This window comes from Trifolium pratense, linkage group LG5, assembly GCF_020283565.1.
Source record: "Trifolium pratense cultivar HEN17-A07 linkage group LG5, ARS_RC_1.1, whole genome shotgun sequence".
NCBI lineage: Eukaryota > Viridiplantae > Streptophyta > Magnoliopsida > Fabales > Fabaceae > Trifolium > Trifolium pratense.
In genome coordinates, this window is record NC_060063.1 from 18,312,113 (window position 1) to 18,336,278 (window position 24,166).

The 24,166-nt window shown below is 34.0% G+C and overlaps 3 protein-coding genes and 1 long non-coding RNA gene across 12 annotated transcripts; 1 reads left to right on the plus strand and 3 right to left on the minus strand.

Moving 5' to 3' along the window:
* The first annotated feature begins 230 nt into the window (after positions 1 to 230).
* LOC123883670 (protein REPRESSOR OF SILENCING 3) lies at positions 231 to 6,210 on the plus strand. 2 transcript variants are annotated; one of them, XR_006800366.1, is made up of 5 exons: positions 259 to 618; positions 1,428 to 1,658; positions 3,029 to 3,499; positions 4,650 to 5,967; positions 6,079 to 6,210. XR_006800366.1 is itself a non-coding variant. In XM_045932568.1 (4 exons), exons 1-4 carry the CDS (start codon positions 415 to 417, stop codon positions 5,838 to 5,840), a joined length of 2,097 nt encoding a protein of 698 aa, XP_045788524.1. In that variant the 5' UTR covers positions 231 to 414; the 3' UTR covers positions 5,841 to 6,182. The 2 variants fall into 2 exon arrangements, 1 of the variants encoding a protein (XP_045788524.1); XM_045932568.1 differs by having other exon boundaries at positions 231 to 618; positions 4,650 to 6,182.
* Positions 6,211 to 8,421: 2,211 nt separating this feature from the next.
* On the minus strand, positions 8,422 to 10,657 carry LOC123883672. 2 transcript variants are annotated; one of them, XR_006800367.1, is made up of 4 exons: positions 10,471 to 10,647; positions 10,093 to 10,348; positions 9,858 to 9,956; positions 8,422 to 8,717 (listed from the first exon to the last, which is right to left on the minus strand). It is a non-coding gene; the product is annotated as an uncharacterized LOC123883672 (long non-coding RNA). The 2 variants fall into 2 exon arrangements; XR_006800368.1 differs by having other exon boundaries at positions 10,093 to 10,657.
* A 1,047-nt stretch (positions 10,658 to 11,704) lies between these two features.
* On the minus strand, positions 11,705 to 16,719 carry LOC123883671 (protein ALTERED PHOSPHATE STARVATION RESPONSE 1). Of its 6 annotated transcripts, none has more exons than XM_045932570.1 (7): positions 16,445 to 16,719; positions 15,544 to 15,639; positions 14,582 to 15,438; positions 13,681 to 13,865; positions 13,173 to 13,396; positions 12,643 to 12,970; positions 11,705 to 12,352 (listed from the first exon to the last, which is right to left on the minus strand). In XM_045932570.1, exons 3-7 carry the CDS (start codon positions 15,342 to 15,344, stop codon positions 11,927 to 11,929), a joined length of 1,926 nt encoding a protein of 641 aa, XP_045788526.1. In that variant the 5' UTR covers positions 15,345 to 15,438; positions 15,544 to 15,639; positions 16,445 to 16,719; the 3' UTR covers positions 11,705 to 11,926. The 6 variants fall into 6 exon arrangements, with proteins under 6 accessions (XP_045788526.1, XP_045788529.1, XP_045788525.1 ...); XM_045932573.1 differs by having other exon boundaries at positions 15,544 to 15,610; positions 16,445 to 16,639; XM_045932569.1 differs by lacking the exon at positions 16,445 to 16,719 and adding an exon at positions 16,308 to 16,364.
* Positions 16,720 to 19,078: 2,359 nt separating this feature from the next.
* LOC123883673 (BTB/POZ domain-containing protein At1g30440) lies at positions 19,079 to 23,814 on the minus strand. 2 transcript variants are annotated; one of them, XM_045932577.1, is made up of 5 exons: positions 23,359 to 23,811; positions 23,042 to 23,225; positions 22,169 to 22,238; positions 20,454 to 21,680; positions 19,079 to 19,904 (listed from the first exon to the last, which is right to left on the minus strand). In XM_045932577.1, exons 2-5 carry the CDS (start codon positions 23,098 to 23,100, stop codon positions 19,320 to 19,322), a joined length of 1,941 nt encoding a protein of 646 aa, XP_045788533.1. In that variant the 5' UTR covers positions 23,101 to 23,225; positions 23,359 to 23,811; the 3' UTR covers positions 19,079 to 19,319. The 2 variants fall into 2 exon arrangements, with proteins under 2 accessions (XP_045788533.1, XP_045788532.1); XM_045932576.1 differs by having other exon boundaries at positions 23,042 to 23,814.
* Between the last annotated feature and the right edge of the window lie 352 nt (positions 23,815 to 24,166).

The window sequence follows — 24,166 nt, forward strand, 5'->3', positions numbered from 1 at the left end:
AGAAAGCCTAGCTTAACCGATAAAAATACCAAAATTGTTAAGTCGAATGTCATGTGCCGGGTTCGTAACCGAGATCCACAATTATATGTGAGTTTAAAATAAAATACAGAGAAGACACATAAGGGATGATATGGTTTTGTTAATCTGAACCGTTAAAAAAGTACTGTATTTGCCAGGTGTCACTCATCCGTAAATTAAATTGGGAAACTGGAGTAAACAGGAACTGTAGCAGATGTGGACTTCCTTTTTCTCTCGCTGCCAATCAGAGTAACTTTGCCATCTCTCTTCCCTATTTCTACCCTACCAAACAATAATCATCGAAACGGCGTCGTTAAACCCTGGTTCACTTCACCCGAAATCAAGTAAAACCCTATTATTTCGTTTCAGGTTTACAGAGAACAACGCTTCACAAACATGGAGGAAGAAGAAAGCGAGAAGAGAGTAGTGAGAATATTCGTCGGAGGAATAGGTGAAGCCGTAACCGCCGATGACATTCGCCGGCTTTTCGAATCATTGGGAACCGTTCAATCACTCGAAACCATTCGAACCAAAGGTCGTAGTCAAGCTTACCTCGACTTTCTCTCCGATCCTAAATCCCTTTCAAAACTTTTCAGCAAGGTAACAACATTGCTCACTTCACTTAATCACTTCCATCACTTTTTTTTTTTAATCAAGTTAAATTCAGTTTAATTTGTATACATCTGTTATTTAATGAATCCGAGACTTTTGCTTATAACTGTGGCAAATTGTGGCCGAAGGAATATTGTGACTTTAGAAGTAGTTATAATTAAAGTCAAATATTTTCAATGATATGAACAATTTTGATTGATTGCCAACGTAAAATACATTTATGTGGAAAGTGCATATGAATTTGGGGACTTTTGGATCGACTTATTTAAGCTTATGTACTGACGTATGGGAGAGTCTACGGAAAAAACTTATAGGATGTCTATAAATTGTGTCCGTAAGTTTTGTTGGACAACTTATGAAAATAACTTATAACTTGTATGAAAACAGCTTGACTATATTTTAACTTTTGTTATATATATAAGGTCTATTTGGATTGGACTTATTTGAGCTTATATACTAGCATAAGTACTGCTTGGGAGAATTTATGGCATGTTCATATGTTGTTTTTGGCTTATATTTATAACTTTTCTAAGATAGCTTATGAAAACAGCTTATAGTTTATACGAATTTTTTTCCCTTTATTTTATCTTTTGCTATAGACATAGCTTATTCATAAGCTCTTATGTTATGTTGTAAGCTGCAAATTTTTTTTTTATCGATAGGGCCATAGCTTATGCATAAGTGTTAATGCTATAAGCGCTTAATTATGTTTTTTTATCCAAAGAGGATCTAAATAATTGAATTAATTTCATTTCCTTCATATTTTTTAAAAAGTAATGATTATGTTGGCATTGCAGTATAATGGGTGTGTATGGAAAGGTGGAAAGCTGAGACTTGAAAAGGCTAAAGAGCATTACCTTGATCGTTTGAAAAAAGAATGGGAACAAGATGCAATTCTTAGTAGCAAACCACCAGCTACTGATCTTTCTACTCAAAAGGAGGATTTGGAAAAGGAAAAGCCTAATGCAAAACGCATTTTGGATTCAAATGCAAAGACTCTCAATATTTTCTTCCCAAGATTAAGAACGGTACCTTACCAATATAATCTATTTACTCTTTATGTGTTTTAGTATATTCTATTGGATTTATTGTTTTTGCTATTTAGGGAAAAGTCTATGGTAGATTGTTCTTTGCTTTTTATATTGTTATGAGATAGGTTTGGTCAAATTTTAAATTGCAGTTGAGTTGCGATTCATGACATATTGCAAAAATTTGCAGTTAAATATCACTAATCAGTCACAACTCACAAATATGATTTCTCAGACATCAAAATCTTGATTTTTTTTTTTTGAAGGAAAAATCTTGATGTTAAGGCAACATTTGCAGTTACGGCTAGTAATTGTGATGTAGGGTGGAAGAAGTATTTTGGAATGATTAGGCTTTTCTAGGGTGAAACTGGTGTAGAAAACAGGTGGCTTTAAGGGTATCCGGAATAGTTTGATGGTGACAGAGTGTCGTATGGTGGCAATCTGATTAGAAGGGGGAATTGTAGTTAGGTAGCATAGGTTCATGTATGTTTAAGGCGATGTGGATGATATATTTTAGAGTTAAATGAAAGGAAGAGTTAACCTTGATTTGGTTGAATGGTTATGTGAGAATGTTTGCTAGGCAAAACTGTATGTAGTCATTGGGGTATATATACAAAATTTAGAGAATCGTATAGGAAATTGTAAACTTAAACAAAAAACAAAATAAATTTTGACTTCATCCCAAGGCTTTGATTGCATTGCCCAATAACCAGGTAAGTAAAAATTTATTGCAACACAACATCATAAACCTATGAAGTATGAATGGAATCATTACATCTATTTAAATTGGTTGTCCTCCATGATTTTAGGATTAAAAGCATAATATAGTAATGATCGAGACTCTCTAGTCTCTGCTGCTACCAAGAGTGAATTAAAACCATAGTGAAATTACTCTAAGCCCAAAACGGTACAACAGAACATGTTGGAGCAATTACTGCATCGTGGTAGAAATACTATTTAAATAAGGTGTTCATATGTAGATTATTTATGTGGGGTTGGTAGTCACTAGTCAGTATTATAATCATCATTAGTCCTGAATCTGAATGTAGAAAACATTTGATCTTTAAACTATGGCTTTCTTGTTGCTATTTACATACAGTTCACTAATCACCATTGGTAGTAGATTAAACTATTAGGATTTACTTTGTAACTAAAGCTCCTCTTGCTTGCTGCATCCTTATTGAGGAAATGTTTCATGTTAGTTGATTTTTATGCATGCTAAAAATACTATGTACTTTTGCTGGTAACAAATGTTGTTCTATAAAGTATCTACAGTACAATGCATTTTTCAGTGCAATGGTTTTGATTTATAAATGCTTTCCTGATCTAGTATTATTGCATGCTAAAAATATACACGTGCTGTTGTGCAGGTGAAATCCATACCATTCAGTGGAACTGGCAAGCACAAATACAGTTTCCAGAATATTAAAGTTCCTCCTCTCCCTGTGCATTTTTGTGATTGCGAGGAACATTGTAGTCCTTTTATCACAAAAAGGGAAAAGTTATCTATGAATGCGGAAGCAGAAAATGGGGGAATAAATGATGAAGAAATTAACATAATGAATGCTGTGATGAACAGGCTTTTTGAAAAAGAAAAGGTTTCTAACACCAAGCATCATGAAAACAAGCATGATTATTTTCAATCTCCTGATGCTTTACATTCTAATGAACGTGAAGTAGATAGTGTTGCTTTACATTCTAATGAACGTGAAGTGGATAGTGCAACAGATGATGATGATGATGATGATGATGATGATGGTCTCATAATCAACATCGCAACGAAGAAAAATAAACCAGCTTTAACAGGGACCCGAGAACTTGAAAAGATCATGGAAAGTCAGGTTAGTTTCATGTCAATTCTTTTTTAACTTGGGGAAGGGGGATTTAATAAAATCAGGTTCGTTCATCGGTTTGTTTGGCTGAAATAGTTGACAAAAGTTGATATGCTAGTTGAAAGTTGAGAAATTAATATTTATGTTAAAAAGTTGTCATGTTATATTAGTTTTTTTTGAACAAGGTCATGTTATATTAGTTAATTGGAATTATTTAGTAAAATTAACAGTTGAACTAGTTGATAAATGTAAAATGATTTAATACATTTATATGATTTTTTATATAAATTTATTGTTTTGTATAAAAAATATATGTTTAATAAATATAGTTTTAGGCTTGTGCTTGTCAGTACACTTTTACCTTTTTGTTTTAAACAAATTTTTTATTGAAGAATTAAAATTAATACTGTGGTGATGAAAATATTCTGCAATATAAAAAAAGTGTAACCCGAAAAATAGTATAAGTATGGTAATTAAAATCAATATTTATGATATTTTTAAATACATTTTATGTTACTCCCATAGTATCATTTAAGGTCTCACAGAGGACAAATTGTATTAAAATAAGAAGGTTAAAAATGATAAAAAGTTTAAAGCTATAATAAGTTCATACTTAGAGCAGTTTCTTAGAAAACAAAGTAAACTAATGAGATACTTTTGTTTATCAAATATCTCTATTTTGGTCAAATAAGTTTTTAAGCTAGTCAAATACTATAAATGTTTGCTTAAAACAAAAGGTATAAACTAGCTGAAGTGACTAGTCAAACACAGTTACACAACTCTTTGTGCAAGTGTTAGAGTCCGATTAGTTTTATCAAATAATAGGTAAGCTATTCAATCTATTCCCTCCATCAGACAATAATGATCACATTTGCTTATTTTATACTGATTCAGAAAAAACCTATAAACGAAAGAGGAAGCGGATAGTAATTCTACCAAATTAAGATAAACTATTGGTGTATTCATTACTACTATAAATTTTCAAAGTGAAAAATATTGACTTTGGAATAAACCGCACAGAATTAGGGGTACAGTTTGAAAATAATAATTAATATTACATTAAAATTTGAAAGTGCAGTTCATTTTGGGACAAATTTTGTTTGCAAATTTGTCAATTTTTATGGGACGTAGGGAGTAATTGTTATTTTCTGGTCTTCAGGAATGGTCCAAGAAAGCAAATATTGCAGAGGAAGAACCCATTGAAGTGCAAAAAAGGAGTAACAGCGATCCTAACAAGGGCAAGAAGAGAAAAACACTTCCCAAATCGGAAAACAATGAGGGTGTGTCTAGTACCACTGTTGGCAAGAGCAAAATGCAGACCCATCTAGATGAGCTGGGCCCTGGTGCACAGCCTACTGAACCAGGATATGATTTTGGGGAATCAGCTAAAGTTTCATGGTCTCAGAAGTCTTCATGGAAAGAACTTGTTGGGAAAGGTGGCAATGCTGCCTTCAGTGCCTCTCTCATATTACCAAAGTTTGATTCTGGTAAAGATCAACAAAATTCCGACAGTTCTTGCACATCCTCATCTACAAACGATGAAACTGAAGACACGGATGAAGATGAAACTGAAGACATGGTTGAAGATGAAACCGAAGACACGGTTGAAGATGAAACTGAAGACACTATTGAAACTGAAGACATGGAAAGTGATGAATATCTAGAGAGCAAACCTTTGAATGCACAAGTGATAGAAGAGCCTGATGAATCTCAACCGACCAACACACAGGTGATAGAAGAACCTTTTGAAGCTAAACCTACCGATACAAGATTGATAGAAGAGCGGGTTGAATCTCTACCTACCAATACACCGATGATGGAAGAACCTGCTGAAGCTCAACCTAACAATAAACAAGTGATAACTGAACCTGCCGAAACTCAGCATAACATGGCACCAAAAATCACTGGCAGAGGTGCTTCATGGATGAAAAAAAAATCCTGGACCCAACTGGTTAATGAGAATAACAGTTCATTTAGCATTTCACAAATTTTGCATGACATTACTTTCCCAGAACAAATGGCCACGGAACCCATTTTGTACCCTGTCAATTCCAATGATTTCAAGCATAATGGTGCTGATAAGAATACTGTTAATGGAACTTTCATTAATGGCTTCAACACAAGAGAGATTGTACCAGAGAATAGGGAGCATGCCGCCGGTGCTGATGATATAGTTTCTGCTCCTGTAGTCAAGAAAACAGTTGAAACAAGTCCAACGGATAAATCCCATGCAAATGTTCAAATAGGAGATACTTGCTCATTTATGAGAAGTGCTGCTTCTTTGAAAGAGTGGGCAAAAGCTAAAGCTTCTGTTAGTGGATCACTCAAAAGAAAACGCGGTGAGAAGTAAAGGCATAATTTTCCATACAGCAGAAACAGGACTGTTAAGCTACTACTTGCATGATCTTTTACATGGTTTTGACTTCAACAAACATAAATTGGTCTTTGCTGTTAAACACTTGGTGTAATGTGATGAGGTGATTAATAACTCTACATCATCAATTAATTTTATGTGATAGCCATGTGGTTTTTCATCAATTCTATGTTTCTCATTTACTTTTTACACAATTATCATTCTGGTACTGTAGTACATGCCCGTTTGAGGACAGGTTTTCAATGCTGAACCAAGGTCGCATGGACAGTTATAGATTTCTTTTGTTAGAGGTTTGGATTGCCCTATTTTTCACTTAAATTACTGTTTTTATTTCGTTTCTTAGTTAGTTCTATGTCTTTCTAAGTTTTTGTTCTATTTCCTTCTTTATAATATATATTTTTGGCATCCAGACTGGAAAAAAAATCGAGTACATGCCCTTCCCCTTTGGAGTTGGGATCCTCTTCATTTTTCCTCTTCATTATTAGTTTTGAAGAGTTTTAAAATGTATATTAAATCATCGGACTCACCATTTTTTTTTGTCAAGTAGCCTAGTGGCTAGAGTCTCACAATTTTTTTTTTGACTAAAGAGTCTCACACATTTAAATGTGGAGAAATGTGAAATCCGGGGTTCGAACCCCGGCCACTTCAATAATGTCTCTGGTAACTACCATTTGAGTTATACTTATGGGACTGGACTCACCAAATGTTACATTGTTGTATTCATATTCTCGAAAATTTAGTAATGGCAAAAATCACTGTTGTTAAAATCGAGTGTTAACTCGTAGGTTTATGTATGAAAAACTTGTTAACTTGAAAGTAAACTCGGTTTTTGGTAAAATCGTCGGAAAAAAACGAGTTTAACCGAGTTAACTTGGAGTGAAAACGGTAAACTCGGATAAACTCAGGCGAGTTTGCATGTTTTTCCGAGTTTACCTTTTCAAACTTTTCTGGCCAAATTTCATATTTTTTATTCATTAGACAAAAACTTTCCCTACACGTTTTTCGAGAAAAAAACGCAGTTTAAAGATGATGTTGTAAACTTGTATGAGACTATAATCTAATCTATATAAGAAAATTTATTGTTCTGGTTAAGTCCAAAACACCCTTACTTAATTTGCTGCCATGTGTCCCAAATGAGGGTAATTGATGTCCAAAAATTTGATAACTGAACTAAAAGTACACATCATTTGTCAAGTAACCAAGCCATTTAAGTCATATTTCATCTTGTCTATGCAAATGTTACTTTATTGAAAGACATAGTTGCATTTTAACCAAGTCACAAGCCACTTAGTTACTTTTGAAGACAAATGCATGTGACAATGTCCTTTATTTTGCAAGTTGTCATGAGTTATCTTTTGGAGGCAAACTATGATATTCAAATTTCAAAAGTAAAAAAATAAAATTTATATTTTACACGGGATAAATTATAACTGATATGAATTTTAACTATCATATACGGGATAAATTATCGCCGATAAAAAATTTATAATAATTATCATATGTGATACAAGTTCTTACTAATAAAAATTTCAAAAAAAAACTATTTTACACGCGGTAAATTCTAACTGATATATAATATTTTTTTTGGTACAAACTGATATATAAATTTTAACTATCATATACGAGATAAATTATCACTGGTAAAAAATTCAAAATAATTATCATGTGAGATAAGTTCTTACTAATAAAAATTTTAAAAAAACTATTTTACACGGGATAAATTCTAACTGATATATAAATATGTTCTATGTAATTATTTCTTTCAATTTAAATATTTAGAATTGCAACCAATTTTGATTACCAAACTATAACTTAAAAAAATAGTGTTGTAACGTTACGACCCGTGCGATAGCACGGGTCTATTACTAGTTTAAGTTAGAAACTTATGAATCTTCTTATTTTGGATTGTTATTTGGATATTTATATGATTTTGATGTAAATTTATGGACACAATGCTATTTTTACGATGATTTAGTATATTTTGGCTTTATAATTAAGTTAATATTTTGAAATATTGTGATTTTTATAGTATTATATTAGTGTGTGTGTATATATATATATATATATATATATATATATATATATATATATATATATATATATATATATATATATATATATATATATATATGCCGATTCAGTAATACGGGCTGCAATAAGATCTCGATGTCATTATGTTAATAAAAAATGGCTCGGAGGTATGTTAACGAATTGGTATACTACATAAACGAGACTTCGTAAGTTCGGCGACTTGAGAACAGAGCTAAAAACGGGGAAAATGAACTCTCTTACAAAAAGAGATGTCGCTAGGTTGAAGAGACAATTATCTCATTTGGAAAGATATCTGGGCGGCATAAAATATATGACAAAGTTACCCGATATTGTAATAATCCTTGATCAGCAAGAAGAATATACGGCTCTTAGAGAATGTATCACTTTGGGAATTCCAACGATTTCTTTAATCGATACAAATTCTGACCCAGATCGCGCCGATTTTTCGATTCTGGCATATATATATATATATATCATACGCATAATAATTTTAATATTATTTTAATTTTAGGTAAACTCTATAACACCCCATATTAATTTATCTAGAATATCAATAGGAGTATACATAACTGAATCGAGATACATTAAAATTACAGAATTCTTTTGTCTAACATGGTAGAATTACGAGGTAATTATTCGCCAGACAAGCCTAACTTGGTAGGACTGAAAAGGTTAATACATATAAAATATTGTACAACCATTATGACACATAAATTGAAACAGATAACATCTAATTAATATCTCTGGATGCCTCCTGCTCCACTTAGCTCGCAGCCTCCATGCCTTGAGCAACCTGTTTATCTGTAATCAATAAATCGTGGGGTGAGACTACTAAGCCTCAGTGAGTTTCTTACTACCCTCTACTTGGTGGTACTAACACCGGGGTCCTGAAAATAGTTGATCACTAATAATCTTATATTCATTAAAGAATAACATAATATAAATAAAAGTGTATCACACAAATATTATCTTGTTCGTTTTACAGGAAGCTTCCGAGGTGAGTATATCTCGAAAGGTCCACTAAGGATGTACTCCTATTAGGATGTTCTCCACTTAGGATGTTCTCCACTACCTGTTGTGACATAGCTATGTCACGTTGGTCTTACTCACAATAATTACTTAACGAATTTCTACTCATATGCAGAAATCCTCTTATAGCATAAGCTATACTGAATTGTGGTTTGGGATTAACCACAATATGATCAACTATACTAATTCTAACATTCTTAATTAACAACCAGTCCCGGGGAACTAAAACAACTTATGTTCTCATGCGTCTATACATGATAACTCACATTAGACGTTTGAGGGTTTACATACATTGTACTAATCACTTAGAGCTCCAAAACAATTTATTTGTTATGAAAATCAGTCAACTCTAAGTTATTACCACAATACAATACCACAATCGAATATGGCGTTAACATGTCTAAAATATGGGAAAACCAGCACAAGTCATAAGCTCTAATTGTTATTATACTGTTCTAAAATTGATGTTGAAATGGTGTGTGAACATGTCTAATAATCGAGGATCATTATTGTATGAGTCGGGACTCATCCGGACTTAAAACAACAGATTTTCTCCATTTTACAGTGACCAATCGACTGGTACAGTCCAAAACTAGTTTTTCATGTGTTTTTAAAGATGACAATCAATTGGTACAACATGCCAATCGATCGGTACTGTACAAATGTAGTTTTTTTTCATAAAATTAAGTTCTTGAATCACTTTTAACAATGCCCATTGACTCCTAACTTAGACCTCATGAAACTACAATTATCCAAACGTATTCACAACACATTTGAGCATGGAAAAGGAAACTACTCAAGCATTTCAAAGTATGCATTTCTAATTTAATTCATCAATTTTTCTAACTTAGAAATTATAAATTCCTATGCTTTGGACTTATGGTTGCCATGTCTCTACTTAAACAAACCCACCTGAGATATCCAGCATCACTGAACTGATCCGTACACTCTCGAGCATCCGAGCGCGTAAAACTCGCAATCCAAAACCCAGAATTTGACAGCATCAGTACCCTAGATTCAAACGTGGACTGAGACTTCATTATTAATCCAAAAATTACCAAATTGGTACTCAGTCGAAGGAAATTGCGTCAGCTTTCCATAGAAACAAAAATCATTCAATTCTGAGTTACAGGGAGAGAGTACTTACTGTTTTACTGCAGGCATATCCCAAACACGAATTTCCTTAGGCTCATTCCAATTTTTGCTTGTTTCCAATTTCTGTTCTTCTTTCCTATTTTCTTGTTCAATGCAGGTCTCAAGCTCTCATGAGTGTTCCAAAACATAAAATCATGTACAAACAATCAATCCAATGGGTAGGGACATATATTGGTCTTAGGGTTCATAGAGAAAAGGAATGAAACTGAAATTACTACTCTTACCTTAGAAGTCCAATGGCCCATATCCTTATGATTGAATGAACAACACATGCAACTAAGAATTGAGAGTGAAATTGGAGTTTGTGAAAATGAGAGAGTACGAGAGGCAGAGAGATTGGTGAGGAAAGAAGAGTTTATTTTTCTATTACCTTAATTGCCTAAATCCTTGGGTTGTGAGGAGTTTAGCCAAGAATTTGCATGTGATTTTGGGTGATTGAAAATAGTAAACTTTTTTATGGAGAAGAAGAACAATGGTGGTAGTTGGTGGTGATGGCGTGGAGAGAAGAAGAACAGGTCCTGACTTTGGGTAAATGAAACAAATAAAACATGAGTTGTTGTACGGCCCATGTGAGCATGTATAGTCTCTTCTAATTGGCACTTACATTTTTGCCCTTCACTCACTACTACAAGAATATTTATGACCTTCAATTTTTTTTTACTACGATAACAAAATGATATTCATTCATTCAAATTGATAGATTACATCAAATACAATCACATAATTAACATCGCTAAAAACGTAAATGATGAATCTGTGAACAAAACTCACAGCATCCGAGTTAATAGCATACAACGACAAAATGCCTACAACAAATAATATGATAAAGTTAAAGTCAGCGAAGTATCCATGCCTCCGGATCTGCAGCGTTGAAGCCCAAATCATTGGTTGAATCTGTAATTGACTGAAGCTGATCTTTTCAATAGAAATCAAATGAACACTGCACAATACGGGACAACAAAAACGTCGCACAAGACGACGAACAACGCCGCACTCAGATGGCGAAATCACAAAAAAAAATACAAAAGAAAAACTTGATCAATGTGAAGATCACTTATTTAAATAAAGAAGAAAAGGAAAAACAATTATGAGGGGTGATTTTGGGTCAAAAATTGACCCTAAAACCACCCCTCCTTGATAGATCAAGAAGAAAAAAAAATTAGGTTAAGGTGGGGGGGCGGCGGCTATGAAGAAAAGGAATTTATGACCTTCAATTACTTCTTCATACTTTGGTAATTATTCTTCGTTTAACTCCGATAATTCTCTGTTTTAATTTTTTTCTTCTAGTAATTAAAGTCTGGTTGTTACAAACTCGTACGATTTTATGATTCGAGTTTACGTGTCGAATTTACATATGCAAAACGAGTTAAGATAAAAACTCGATCCTGACGACCTTGGCAAAAATGAAGATGGTCCAAAATGGAGAAAATCTTGACTCCCTCTTGCGAAAATCATTGATTACACTCATTTTTAAGGTAAATTATTTTCCACTAAAATATGTTTATTATGGTTGAAGGTGATTTACCGATAAACATAACTATTACTTTTTATAATGAAAGATTGAAGAGGGTTGAACTCACAAGTCTTCATCATTCCAACTACTATTGAATTTTTAAATTTTTTTTTATTCAAACAAAAAAAATTGATTACCACTCTTTTCCTTACTCATACATACTCTACCAAGAAAACAAAAAAGTTATCACTCTCAGTATACAAACATTTAGAAACAAAATTTAAACCATGTATTTTGTGCTCATAGCAGCATGAAGCACAAGCTGACTACCATCCAAACCAACCACAAAGTGAACATGTTTTGTGATGCAAGATCACAGCATTCTATTGACTTGACCGAGAGAATTAATAGTCTCAATTGCTTGAGAGGAAGCACTTGAAAATTCCATCAGTGACACGAAGAGATGAGGAAGTCTAGTTCTGAGGTTATCAAGGGTCATGGTCCTACTATACTGAACAGAATCCAAATAATCTGCTCTCACACTTTCCACTTGCTTCTTTAAGGCTTCTGTTTCGGCTTTTTTATGAAAAAGCGGATGCCTGGGGCTTATGTTAGCTGCATCTTCGTCATCTTCGAAGTTCCATTCAATTTTTTTCTGCATCTCAGCCAGGGACGTCAAGCACCTCTGCGACTTTCTTTCAAGTTTTTCCAACTTTTTCAGAATATTATCTTCCTCGACCTGTTGAGCTATTATAGAACGGATGGATGACAAAAGGTTTTTTATTGCATCGGCAACCTCCTGTAACCACACCAAAGTGCCAGAAAATTATAATTATTCCACTCATAAAATATATATTATTTGTAATGTAGAAAAAGATAAACGTATCTTTGAGCAATAAGAAGTGTTTTGTGCTTCTTATTGCAAAATAAATCATTCAATCTTGATTCTTGAGTTTCAGGTGTTAAAAGAAACAAAACAGAATAGCAAAACAGTTCTTCTAAAAAGAATTAATATTTTCCATTAAAAAACAAAACATAGCATAGCACATTGTATGGAGGGGTGAGTGACATTAAATTTTGGACTAGTACCTTATCAGGTAATCCATCAAGGCCAAGCTCCCACTGTTCACAAATTGTGCGAATAGAAGAGTGATCACTGCTTTCATGACCGTCCCTGAGGCAGTTCGTAAGCTGAATCCATTTACTGAGGGTCCTTACGTACTCTCGTTGAGATTTTACAAGTTTACAGAAGCTATGATACCAATAAGAGGCCTCACTCTCGAACTGAATTGTAGCCTGGTGATGATATTCAGAATTTAGAATTGTGTTATGATTATCACCGAGGTTACTCAACTGCTGCGAGATCAGTGCCTGGGACTGATGACACTCATGCATTATCTTCCACATTTGTGACAACCTACGAAAACAATCAAGAGTTTAAAGGAAAACCCAGGATAGGATTCAGATAATAATTAACACAATCAAGAGGAATCCATCACAAAATGGCATCGTTGTGAATGTGCAAATTGCTTTCACATGTCTAAGAGGATTAAAAAACATAAACTGATATGAACATATCATTGAGTTAAGCGTAATGCATCAAAGTTTGAGAAATATACCCGGCAGTTAATGCAACCAACTGTGGTAAAAGCTCTCCATCTATAAGTTCCAAAATTGATGAAGTTGTTTCAGTGATGCATTGCCGTAAGCTTAATAAATCAGACTCCAACTTCTCAACATTTGATCGAATTTTATCAATTTTGACCAAGTCAAGGTTCTCATCCTCTTGTTTTTGCAATAACGACGACTTCCTCTCAAACTCCAATTTGGTAATTCCCTCCTCCTGCAATATATGACATGATTTGAGCAATGAGGAAAAGACATTCATGTAAATTGAAGAAAAAAAAGGTGTTTTGCTCTCCATGGTCACCCTCCTCGGACAACCAATACTGCACAGACTGCACACACAACTTCCACTCAGACAAGTATGCCACCATCGCGCCATTGGCACCTCTGACCATGTTTGTGATATTCTAATACGAGGCAGGTTAATTAAATATATGACTTCTTCATATTTGCACTAAAGTGCTAAACATGGATAAAAAATCAGCACCCTAATTGGCTTACCTTTACTGCCTTGTAAAGTTTCTTCTCTGCAGCATATAACTTTTTAAGCGTGGCACAATGAGCTCCAGGCCTACATGGTTCACTAGGACTAGAAAACTCGGCATCATCTTTGCTGAATGTTGGGGACTTAGTATGCCTACTCCATGACAGTACACTAAATACTCTTGCAGAATTGCTTCTTTTGCCTACAAAAAACATGCCACAGTAACAAAAATGTCACTAACCATACCACTGAGGAAATAAACGATGGCCAAAATTAAGTATAAGCTTCAATTATGGATCTGTCACAAGACATGAAGCATATAGAGAATTAATAATATGTAGATTAAGTTTGATAATGATAGGTAGTTGATAGCATTTTTTATATGACTAAGCCCTTAACTAAAGCTCTTATAGTGTAAGAGCTTTCTATTTACTATCCTGCAGATTGTAGTCTGAAATGTGAGAATGGTGAAATCATTTTTTAAACGTAATTTATTTACGTGTACATTTTAAAAAAAAGTTATAGAGACAGGACAAAATAACATTTTCAAATAAATGATGTAATTTCCGATAAAAAAACACTTGTATTAATTGATTTCTTAACCGGTGCCTAAGAGCATTGATTAGCAAAACCCTGGGGAGGGTAGGTGTACACAGCGTTACTACTGCAAGCGGTTTCCAAGATTTAAACTCACGACCTCCATGTCACAAGGCAGCAATCTTCCGATTGCGCCAAAAGCTCGCTCTCAGCAGAAGTTATAGTATAATCTATAAACTTTCTATGAAAATACCATACGATTAAACATTTCTAAAAAAGAAATAATTCTCAATTTTAAGAGTATAGTTTTTGAACAAACAATTTTAAGAGTATGGTTGAACTTCAATAAGCTTAGAGGACACAGTATTTATGTAGCCTTACTATGATGACGCCCAGAATTCTGCCGCAGAAGCGTATCTCCGCTGCTGATATCAATAAGAACAGCAATTTCCTTTATACATGCCGAAGCTTTCAGGAAATGATCATCCAACTCTTTAACTATACCCTCCAACGTTTTCCCACTTCTACCAACCACCACATGCATAGCTTTAGTCACACGAGTTTCTTTTCTAAACAAACTAATAGCAGAAGAATTATCGATATCATCAACCGGTACTCTGACTGGTTGCTTCCCACTACGTGATTTTCCAACACTTACATCAGCTTCCGAGTCTTGAACTTCATCCTCGAATTCTGTTTTAGTTTCTTCCCAATTCTCCTCTTCAAACGACTCTACTATATCTAGTTTATCCATAGGTCGAAATAGCAGCGACGAGCTCATACTCGGATCAATTTGAAGCATATGAACAAAGTTGTCACTGTCATCATTTTCTAGTATGTCATCTTGGCCACCCTGCATTATACTCTTGTCGGCAAGAAAAGGAGGCAGCGGTGGCGGTAACAAATTAGCCGGTGGGGAAGGTGGAGGATCAGGTAGGCCAGTAGAGGCAAAGTCCAGTTCTAATGTATCGGACTCGGTGAACTGCCTAAGTGTGGCTCCGGTGTTCCTCAACGCTTTCAAATAAGCTAATAAAGAATCAGAAAACTCTTCTCTATTACAAACTAACTGTTTGATTACTTTCTTCCTTTCTTTGCATATGCCAACTCTTCCATCCTCATCAATAGTTGATAACACACAACCCATTTCGAAAGATAAGATATACCAAAGATAACCGAAATAACTGTGCTGTTAGTAACAAGTTGTTATTCTAACTTTCCAGAAAGTTGATCATCAACACCTAAAGAAAAAGACAAACTCAGAAAATTTATGGAGCATCAAATTTCACCATTCCTATTCACTAAGAGCATTACTACAAACATAACTTTTGGAAAAAGAAGCTTACATGTTACAAAGGTTTCCAAAATCCTTTTTAATGGTTGTTTTCCATAAGTTAAGTATGTATGATGTTTCTGGTGATTCAAAAACCAAAGATTGTCACCTACCAAAAAACAATATATATAAACAAGTAAGACATAGAAAGAGACAGATTTACAATACTCTAGAGGTATACCAAGTGAAAACAACAAAAAACATGTTTGGTTCAACTTCCAGAGTGGCCAAAATTGATTCCGGAGGTATAGAATTGATTTTTACATTTTTGGTTTCACTAAAATAGAATTGATTATTGTTAGTTGATCTAGTGTTGATTGACGCACGACTTGATAGAGAGGATCACGGTTCGATCCCGCAACTGGAATCGAGAGGGGGCTGGAACCACTTGATCACATAGCTGACTCCCGAACTAGATTAGGTAGTTTAGTGGCCGAATACGGGTGGTGAAAAAAAAATAGAATTGATTTCGCCTCAAACTAAAAATTGTAACTTATCATTCTAAAATTGATTTTTAGACTTAAATTTTTTGTTCAATTCACCTTTATATGAATGTATCAAAACATAAATTATTTTATGTTCAACTCAGTTTTAGTAAAAATCAAAATTTTTGCCGCAAAACCAAACATACATAAAAGGAAAATAAAAATGTATAAATTCCAAAAGAAATTGAAAATCTTGGAATAAGAAAAATAATTAGAGGGGGAAAAAGGATGATTGTGAGTGTAAAGCATAGCATAACAGTAAAAAACAGAAATCTTAGATTGTTGTACTCACTCCCTCACTCTTCCCTCATCATGCTTCACTTCACAAAACAAAGACACAAAACCCAAGAAGATGATATATATATATATATATATATATATATATAGAGAGAGAGAGAGAGAGAGAGAGAGAGAGAGAGAGAGAGTTACATGAGAGAGAGCATGCAGTGCAAAACAAGCAGAGGTTGTAGTTGTACTAACTAATAACAGGTGAAGGGGGACACAACACAACGCAACACAACACAATGGAATGGAAAGAGGAGTGAGTGAGGTGAGAGGTGGTAGCAGCTTAGCTTAGTTCAATAATTCAATAAATGAAAAATGAAGTTTGTATTGTATTGATTTGATTGTTGTATAAATTGTATAATGTATATAGAAAGAAAAAGTGTGTCTTTCTAATTGCTTTTTCTGACATGATGTGGCAGACTCATCTCTTCTTTTTTACAGTATGTTTTTTTTTTTTTTTTTGCTATAGTACTCCTAGTCCTATGTTCTTTTGGACATTTGCCTCCCCACTACTAATATAAAAAAAATACAGTAATATAAATACTACTAATCATTATGATTAACAATTTTAAAATATACACCACATAGGAGAAGAATTTAGGAAACATCATCAAGAGATGTAGAATAAGGAATCGGATTTCTTGTAGTTAAAGTATAAGGCAATAGCTTCTTTGAACCGTTTGATTTTTAATTAATACTAGTTGAAATTGCTTTACTGCATGAAATTAAATTTAAAATATGAATCGTCACATTTAAAATTAAAAGTTGTGATGAACAACAACTTAAAATTGCCTGAAATGTTTTAAAATATGAATCGTCACATTTAAAATTAAAAGTTGTGATGAACAACAACTTAAAATTAAATTTAAAATATGAATCGTCACATTTAAAATTAAAAGTTGTGATGAACAACAACTTAAAATTAAATTTAAAATATGAATTGTCACATTTAAAATTAAAAGTTGTGATGAACAACAACTTAAAATTGCCTGAAATGTTTTAAAATATGAATCGTCACATTTAAAATTAAAAGTTGTGATGAACAACAACTTAAAATTCAGGATTTCTAGAAATAGTAGATTTAAAACTCTAGAAAAAAAAGAGCATAAATTGAATTATAAATGACTTAAAGATGAGACTTCCTCACGAACAAAATAAATTGACAAAAGAGATGGAATAGTTGAAAAATTGAAATACCATTATTGGATATTTAAGTGTATCGCACATGTCCACATAACTCATTTCTATATTTTTTTTTATAATAATACTTTATAAGCATTAAATCCTTCTAACACAATATTTTAAAAAAATTTAAATTAATTTCATAAACAACTCTACATCATTTTGTTTCATTAAAATAAAATCATATAAAAGCAAATGGATCCTACAAAGACATATCTTACTGAAAATTAATAGTGGATTCTGCAGGAAAAAGAAAAGGTGCTTGAATGAGAACTTCATCCATTAAATACTCTCAATTTTGGACCAAAATTACAAAAACAAAATAAAAAATAATTGAAGATAAAAAAAAATTGATTTAAAGAAGAGATACTATTTTCGTAGTGTCATAAAATAGTTACCAAAAATATAGTAACTTTTTACATGTGTTTATAACTTTTGGCCGTCATGAAGCAAAGACATGAATGAAAAGTTGTTGGTGGTGATTGTAATTCTGATTTTTGTAAGGGCCAACCAAGCTTGAACCTTAACATGCCGAAGTTTCTTCTTCTTGCAATTGCTTTTGCTTTATTTGGAATTATTTTTTTATGAATGGCAGGCAGTGACATACTCATCTTTATAATTACTTACTTCTTAAGCGAATCCACGTGCAAATTGCAATAAGTGAAAGAAATTAAGATTTTCTTTTAAATGGGATTTGCTTTTTGCACCCACGCCTAAAATTCCTCACGCACCCCCTCAAATGACCAAACTAACCCCTCTACCTTCTAGAATGCAAGCGTTTTTTGTATTATAGAATGCGAGCGTGTAAAAAAAGTGTCCGTTTAGCCACCGTCAAAGCGAAATTGTTTTAGTCGTTCGCTTTCTAGAAAGCAAACACGTCTTATATATAAGACGTGTCCCCGCATTTCTACAGTTACAAAAAAATGTAAAACAAGAGAAGAAACCCTCCCAAAACCACAAATACATGAAAATTTCGTCCAAATCGAAGGATTGTTGCTCATTTGCGGTCGAAATCATCAAGGAATTGAAGATTAACATAAGGTAAGCACACATTTGACTGCGTCTTGCATTTTTCTGCTTTTTTTTTTTTTTTTTTTGCGATTGCGTTCGTTCGACTCAGCCTGAGGTTGTAGAGACTGCTCACCCTGAGGTTGTGGCTGCTGAGACTGGTCACGCTGAGGCTGGGCATCATGAGGGTGACCCTACTTAGGCTAAGCATCATCAGTAATAATACAGAACCTCTAAATCCATTTTTATTTTATTTTATTTTATTCACCATTGTGAATATTATTGCACTTTCTGCAATGACAATAAGTTCCTACTGTTGTTGCAATCAATTCTCATTGAAATGGATTTAGATTTTAGAGGTTCTGTATTATTTCACAACTTTCACAACCTTAGCATGTAGCCACTTGAAAGGTTTTGTTTTGTGTTAAAATAAAAAGTTTAATCTTAGCCGTTGAAATGTTTAATTGCTACATGGCAGAATCTATTTCTGAAACTGGATTAAATGAAGGATAAGAGGAATGGAGGGGAACTAGACTAGTGATTAAATTCATAGACAAAAAAAAAAAGCAAATAGCTACATCTATAAAATTCAAACAAATGAATATTTTAGAGAAGTAATCATAATGTGCATACACATTTTATATGCATAGTCAGAGTGGTAAAAAGGAAAGAAAAAAAAAAGAGAAAAAACTAAAGCTACAGTTTACAGTAAAACACTAAACAGCGACTTTCATTTCCATCTCAATTAGATTCGCATGAGATGGAAAATCTAAGTAACTGTTTAGCATATTGCATAGTCACATACCAGAAAAAATAAAACATTTAGACACTAAGAAGGAACAATTGAAGAAACTGATCCTTTGTCACTAATAGAAGAACTTCTATTGTGCTTTACATGTCTGTCCTTCAACTTCTCAACCTTATTATTTCCATTGTTCTGTTTGCTAACAGATCCTTCTTGAGCACTACACATCTGAGACTTTACCTTAAACCCAAGTTTCTTCGACACAGCTCCCCAAGCGCTAGTTGATCCTTTTGCTTTACCACCAAGCTTCTCGATCTCTTGTCTCATGTTTGAGCACTCTTTCTCGAGCTCGGATACCCTCATCCTCATGTTATCCATACCTACTTTCAATACCTGATTTTCCTTCACGGCTGACGCCCAACCACCTTCATTTGATCCAACCAAACCACTTCTTAAATTTCTTGATCCGTCGAGATTGTCTGATACTAGAAAGCAACCGGCGATTGATGTTCGAAGCTGGAGCTGCTCGAAAAATAGAACTTGAACTATGATTCTAATGGGTAGTCTTTCGTTTTGTGCGGCGTGTGTGCATGCTTCTAATGAGAGCTTCTGACAGTCCATTAGCCTGCATAGTTGTTCTCTATCCGACTCCACCAACCATGGGTGAGACTGCAATTTTATGTCACATCAACACACAGTAGTAAGAACAAACATGAATAAGTATTGTATTTCAGTAACGAAAACCAAAACAACAAAGCATTAGGAAATTTTTATGTTTCAAGGACTAAAAAACATTTACATTGAATAAAAGCAAAAATTGGTATATTTGCAAGCTTGCAAAGACTACCTAAACCACCGATATAGTTTGAAAACTTTCTACAAAGGTGTCGAATGATGTGGTTTTCAATCAAATATAAGCTTTGGGTAAAGTATGGTCCCTCAAATCAAAGAGGGGAATTAAACATGGGCAACAACTTACTAACTCACAAGATTTTTCCTTGTCCCTTTTAATAGGACCCCTTTCAAATTTTTAACTGCATTAATTATTTTTTTACCAACATATCTTTAATCATGTCATGTTACATATTTTCATGCAATCTGTAATAAATACTATGATGGAAATATAAACTAATTCTCAGTCCAAAAATACCATACAGAAGCATATTAAACACTAACAATAGCATGATATATTATAAACTAACTTGCTACCGGTATTACCTTCAAATAAATATCTATAGCACGATACAAACCATCATCCAAAGGCCTGGCATACTCTGGAACCGCAGCAGCAAGAGCTTGAAACTTGGGAAGTTTTAAGTTAACATCTGGGGCAACCTCTGCCAGGTATCCATCAATCAGTTTTGCCACCATAGTGATCGGTGTCAGTGAAGGTGATCCAATCAACTGGCCATCGTCGTCAATTGAGCATGGAGAGGCACCACCTGTAACCTGATCCATGGCAAGGAAATGGTCAAGAATTCTTTGCACACAGTCAACATTGTAAAGTGTCTCCATTGAATATGAGAAATTTGGCATCAAGAGATCTTCTAAAGCAGCTTGATCAAGCTGCATCCCGATCCGTTTCTCCAAACTTGATATACAAGAGGGGTTCACTCGTAGAATCATGGCCGTTCGAAGTAGACCAAACAGGAACTTTGTTTGGACCAGGCCCTTTTGCATAGGGAGTAGTTTATCAATCTCTTCCAACAGAATCTTTTGATCTTCTTCAGATGGTGGAGACCCCAAAGCCACCGGGGCTAGCCTGGTACCAGACTCACCAGAAACCTTACGTCGATTTAAACCAGGCAAATACATTTTAGCATAGAAAGCAAGAGAACCAGCAATGATTTCCAGCCTAATGCCTCGAGATTCCATGACAGTTATCAATCTCGTATAAATTGGTAAACTCAAATTCGCTACATCCTCGTACCACCAATCTAAACTTGTATTCTTTGGTCTTGCCCCGGTACTTATTCCATTCCACAAAACACTTCCACCAGGGCTCTGCAACGGACCGCCACGTTCTAGTACTGGCCACCCAAATAAATTTGGGTCAGTCGATGCCTTTGCTGCAAGTGATTCAATGCACCTTTTCACAATGTGGAGTTCTTCGGCTTTGTCCAGAACATCATCACATGTTTGAAGTGCCCTCATGGAGTCTTTCCAACTTCGGAGGACCACTTGATTGAAAAAGGTTTCGGCTTGGGAAATAAGATTACCTTCACCATATTCCTCTGTCATGTCAAGATGCTCAGCAGCACACCATAAGCACACAACATTTGATGCCGTAAGTTCAAGTTTCACACCATAACAGAATTTTGCCACAAGTTCAAATGTTTTAGCCCCACCAGGAATGTCGTGGAGTTTAACAGCAGATTCTTCCTCTGATTCAGAAGCTTTGGCAATCAATCTTTCCAAAACTCCACTTCTAGAGAGCAAAGGGAACTGCATTAAGTGTGTATCCAGGTTAGCTTACTTTTATGTTCACAAAAGCTTATGTACAAATTACAAAATACCGAGGGCAAGTTTATTATGATGAAAAGCTATTCTGTAAAAATGAAAAATCAAACATGTGCTAAATGATATATGAAGCAAAATGGAACAAAAAAATTGAATTGTATTCCAAAACAAGAACTAAATACTGCCCAAAGACACGATAATAACAGTGCAATTTCAAGTAGTTTCTAGCGCACAAACATTGTCAATTGCAATTAATTCCAACTGTAACAATATCGAGTATTTTGAACTAATTATAAATTGACAGCAGATTTCATAACATGGTAAAAATATGTTTCTAATGCACTACAGTTAACTCTGCTATGCTTGTTTTCATGCAAACTCTGACGATTTTAAGTTAGTCAAACCTTAATTAACAAAAGAAAAAAGAACTGGGAATTTAAGCAAACAATTAGAAAGAAGATATTATGATATACCTTGTGAAGATGGAAAGACATCTCACCAACTTCAACAATTATATCGCTGGGAAGTCCAGTCGTGCAAAACCTATGACAGCAATGAAAATATTAGACATTAAGTGACAAAATTTCAACAAACAAGAGTTACACTAACACAACATATTTATTTCAGATCGTTCTCTAATGTCTCATTTTAAATGGCTTTCTTTAAGAAGAAATTAACAATGCCGTCCTTCATCATCTTATAACAGATGTGAACTTACGGAACGAGGTGCAACAAGTTCATGTAACTGGACTATTGCCTATGATGCAAAAGGTTTCCTAGATTCCTTGTCAGAGGTGAGGAGGTATATAAGAAACAAGTCCACATGAGCGTAACTCAGTTGGTATAGGGAAATCGCAATATGCAGGGGCCGGGGTTCTAACCCAGAATTCCGCACATATTCACCTCAAGGGGTGAAATTCTGGTCACTAAACTAATTGACAAAAAAAAAAAAGGCATACAAGAGAACTCATGCCAAATCACATCAAATAGTAAAAAAATAAGGAAGGAACTCATGTCATGAAGCCCATGTGTAGTCCACAAGAACACCAATCCAAAATTCGACATAAAAGGATCCATCAAGCAATACAAATGATAGTATAAGACCTTCACAGAATCATTAATTCAAACAATATCCATTCAAAACACTTCAACATGAGCTAAACATTCTGAACCAAAAATAAACACCAGATGAAACATGGCAAGTAAGAATTCAATAAACCCAACAAATTAAAAGTAGACAAACATGTTCTTCCAAATCCTTAACTTCACAAAACACAAACATTCCAACAAAGAAAATCACAAAAAATTGCAATTGAAAGAGCATAAAAAAGGATAAGGGTACATACCAAGCTTGTCCTTGACGCTGAAATGCATCAGCTTTAGAACCCAATTTCACACAAGCCATTTAGGAAACAAATTGTACTCAAAATTCAGTCTTGTACTGTATTGTATCTAACAATGTAACTCCTTTCAAAATCAATTTCAATTTCCCAAAAGTTAGAACCTTTAGAGAAATTCCCCGAAACCCACCTAAAAAAACAGCCCCAAATCCACCAAAATCAGATTCAATTCAACAAAACCACTTGAAAACCCTAGAACCACTCCATTGTTAAAACACAAAAAACAAAAACCACAACAAATGAAATAAATAAATGTCTACTACCTAATCAAACCAGTTTAGGTCACCAACCAAATTCTGTTCAATAAAACAATTGACAACTCACAAGGGTCGAAACAAAAACAAGTCTCATGTAAATAACAGTGTTGTTGTTAAACAAAAGTCTCTGTCATGAAAATGATTTAATGGGACACAAGCATTGACTCTGCCTCTAATAAAAAAGAATGAATTTTTTGGGGGTTTTTTGTAATGGGTATTGAATGCATTAATTAGTTAATGGAATTGGCATCTAAAAACAGCACATGTGGGGTCATAGTAGTGAAACACACTCATTGCACTTTTCTCGAGTTAAGAATCTCTTTAATCACTAATCAAGCACACTACTACTAGTTTGGTTTTTGACTTTGGAAGAGAGAGAGAAGAGAGAGAAAAGGGAACAGAGTGGAATGGAAGGAATAGAAACGTAATAAGAAAAAGGAACAGTACACATGATCCATCGTCGTTTTTGTACTGTACTGTAATTTGTTTATTAAGATGAATTTTTGGATTGTTTAACGTGGCTCGCTTTCTTCAATTTTTTTTTCTACCCCTACATTTATCTCTTTACCTCAACATATTTTAAAATATTCTCATTATAATATTTTTTTTATTTTAGTATTTTTTTTATCTTTTACTATATCCCATCAAACACAGTTCCGGTAATTTTTTTTTTCTTTTCGGTATGTTAATTTTATCGGAACACTTTTTTAAAAATCTTCCGGTATACAAAAAGTTTTTGGAATCGTTCTACTTTTTATCGGAATACTTTTTTAAAGTGTTCCGGTTTGTATTAGTGTTCCGGTTAATACTAGTT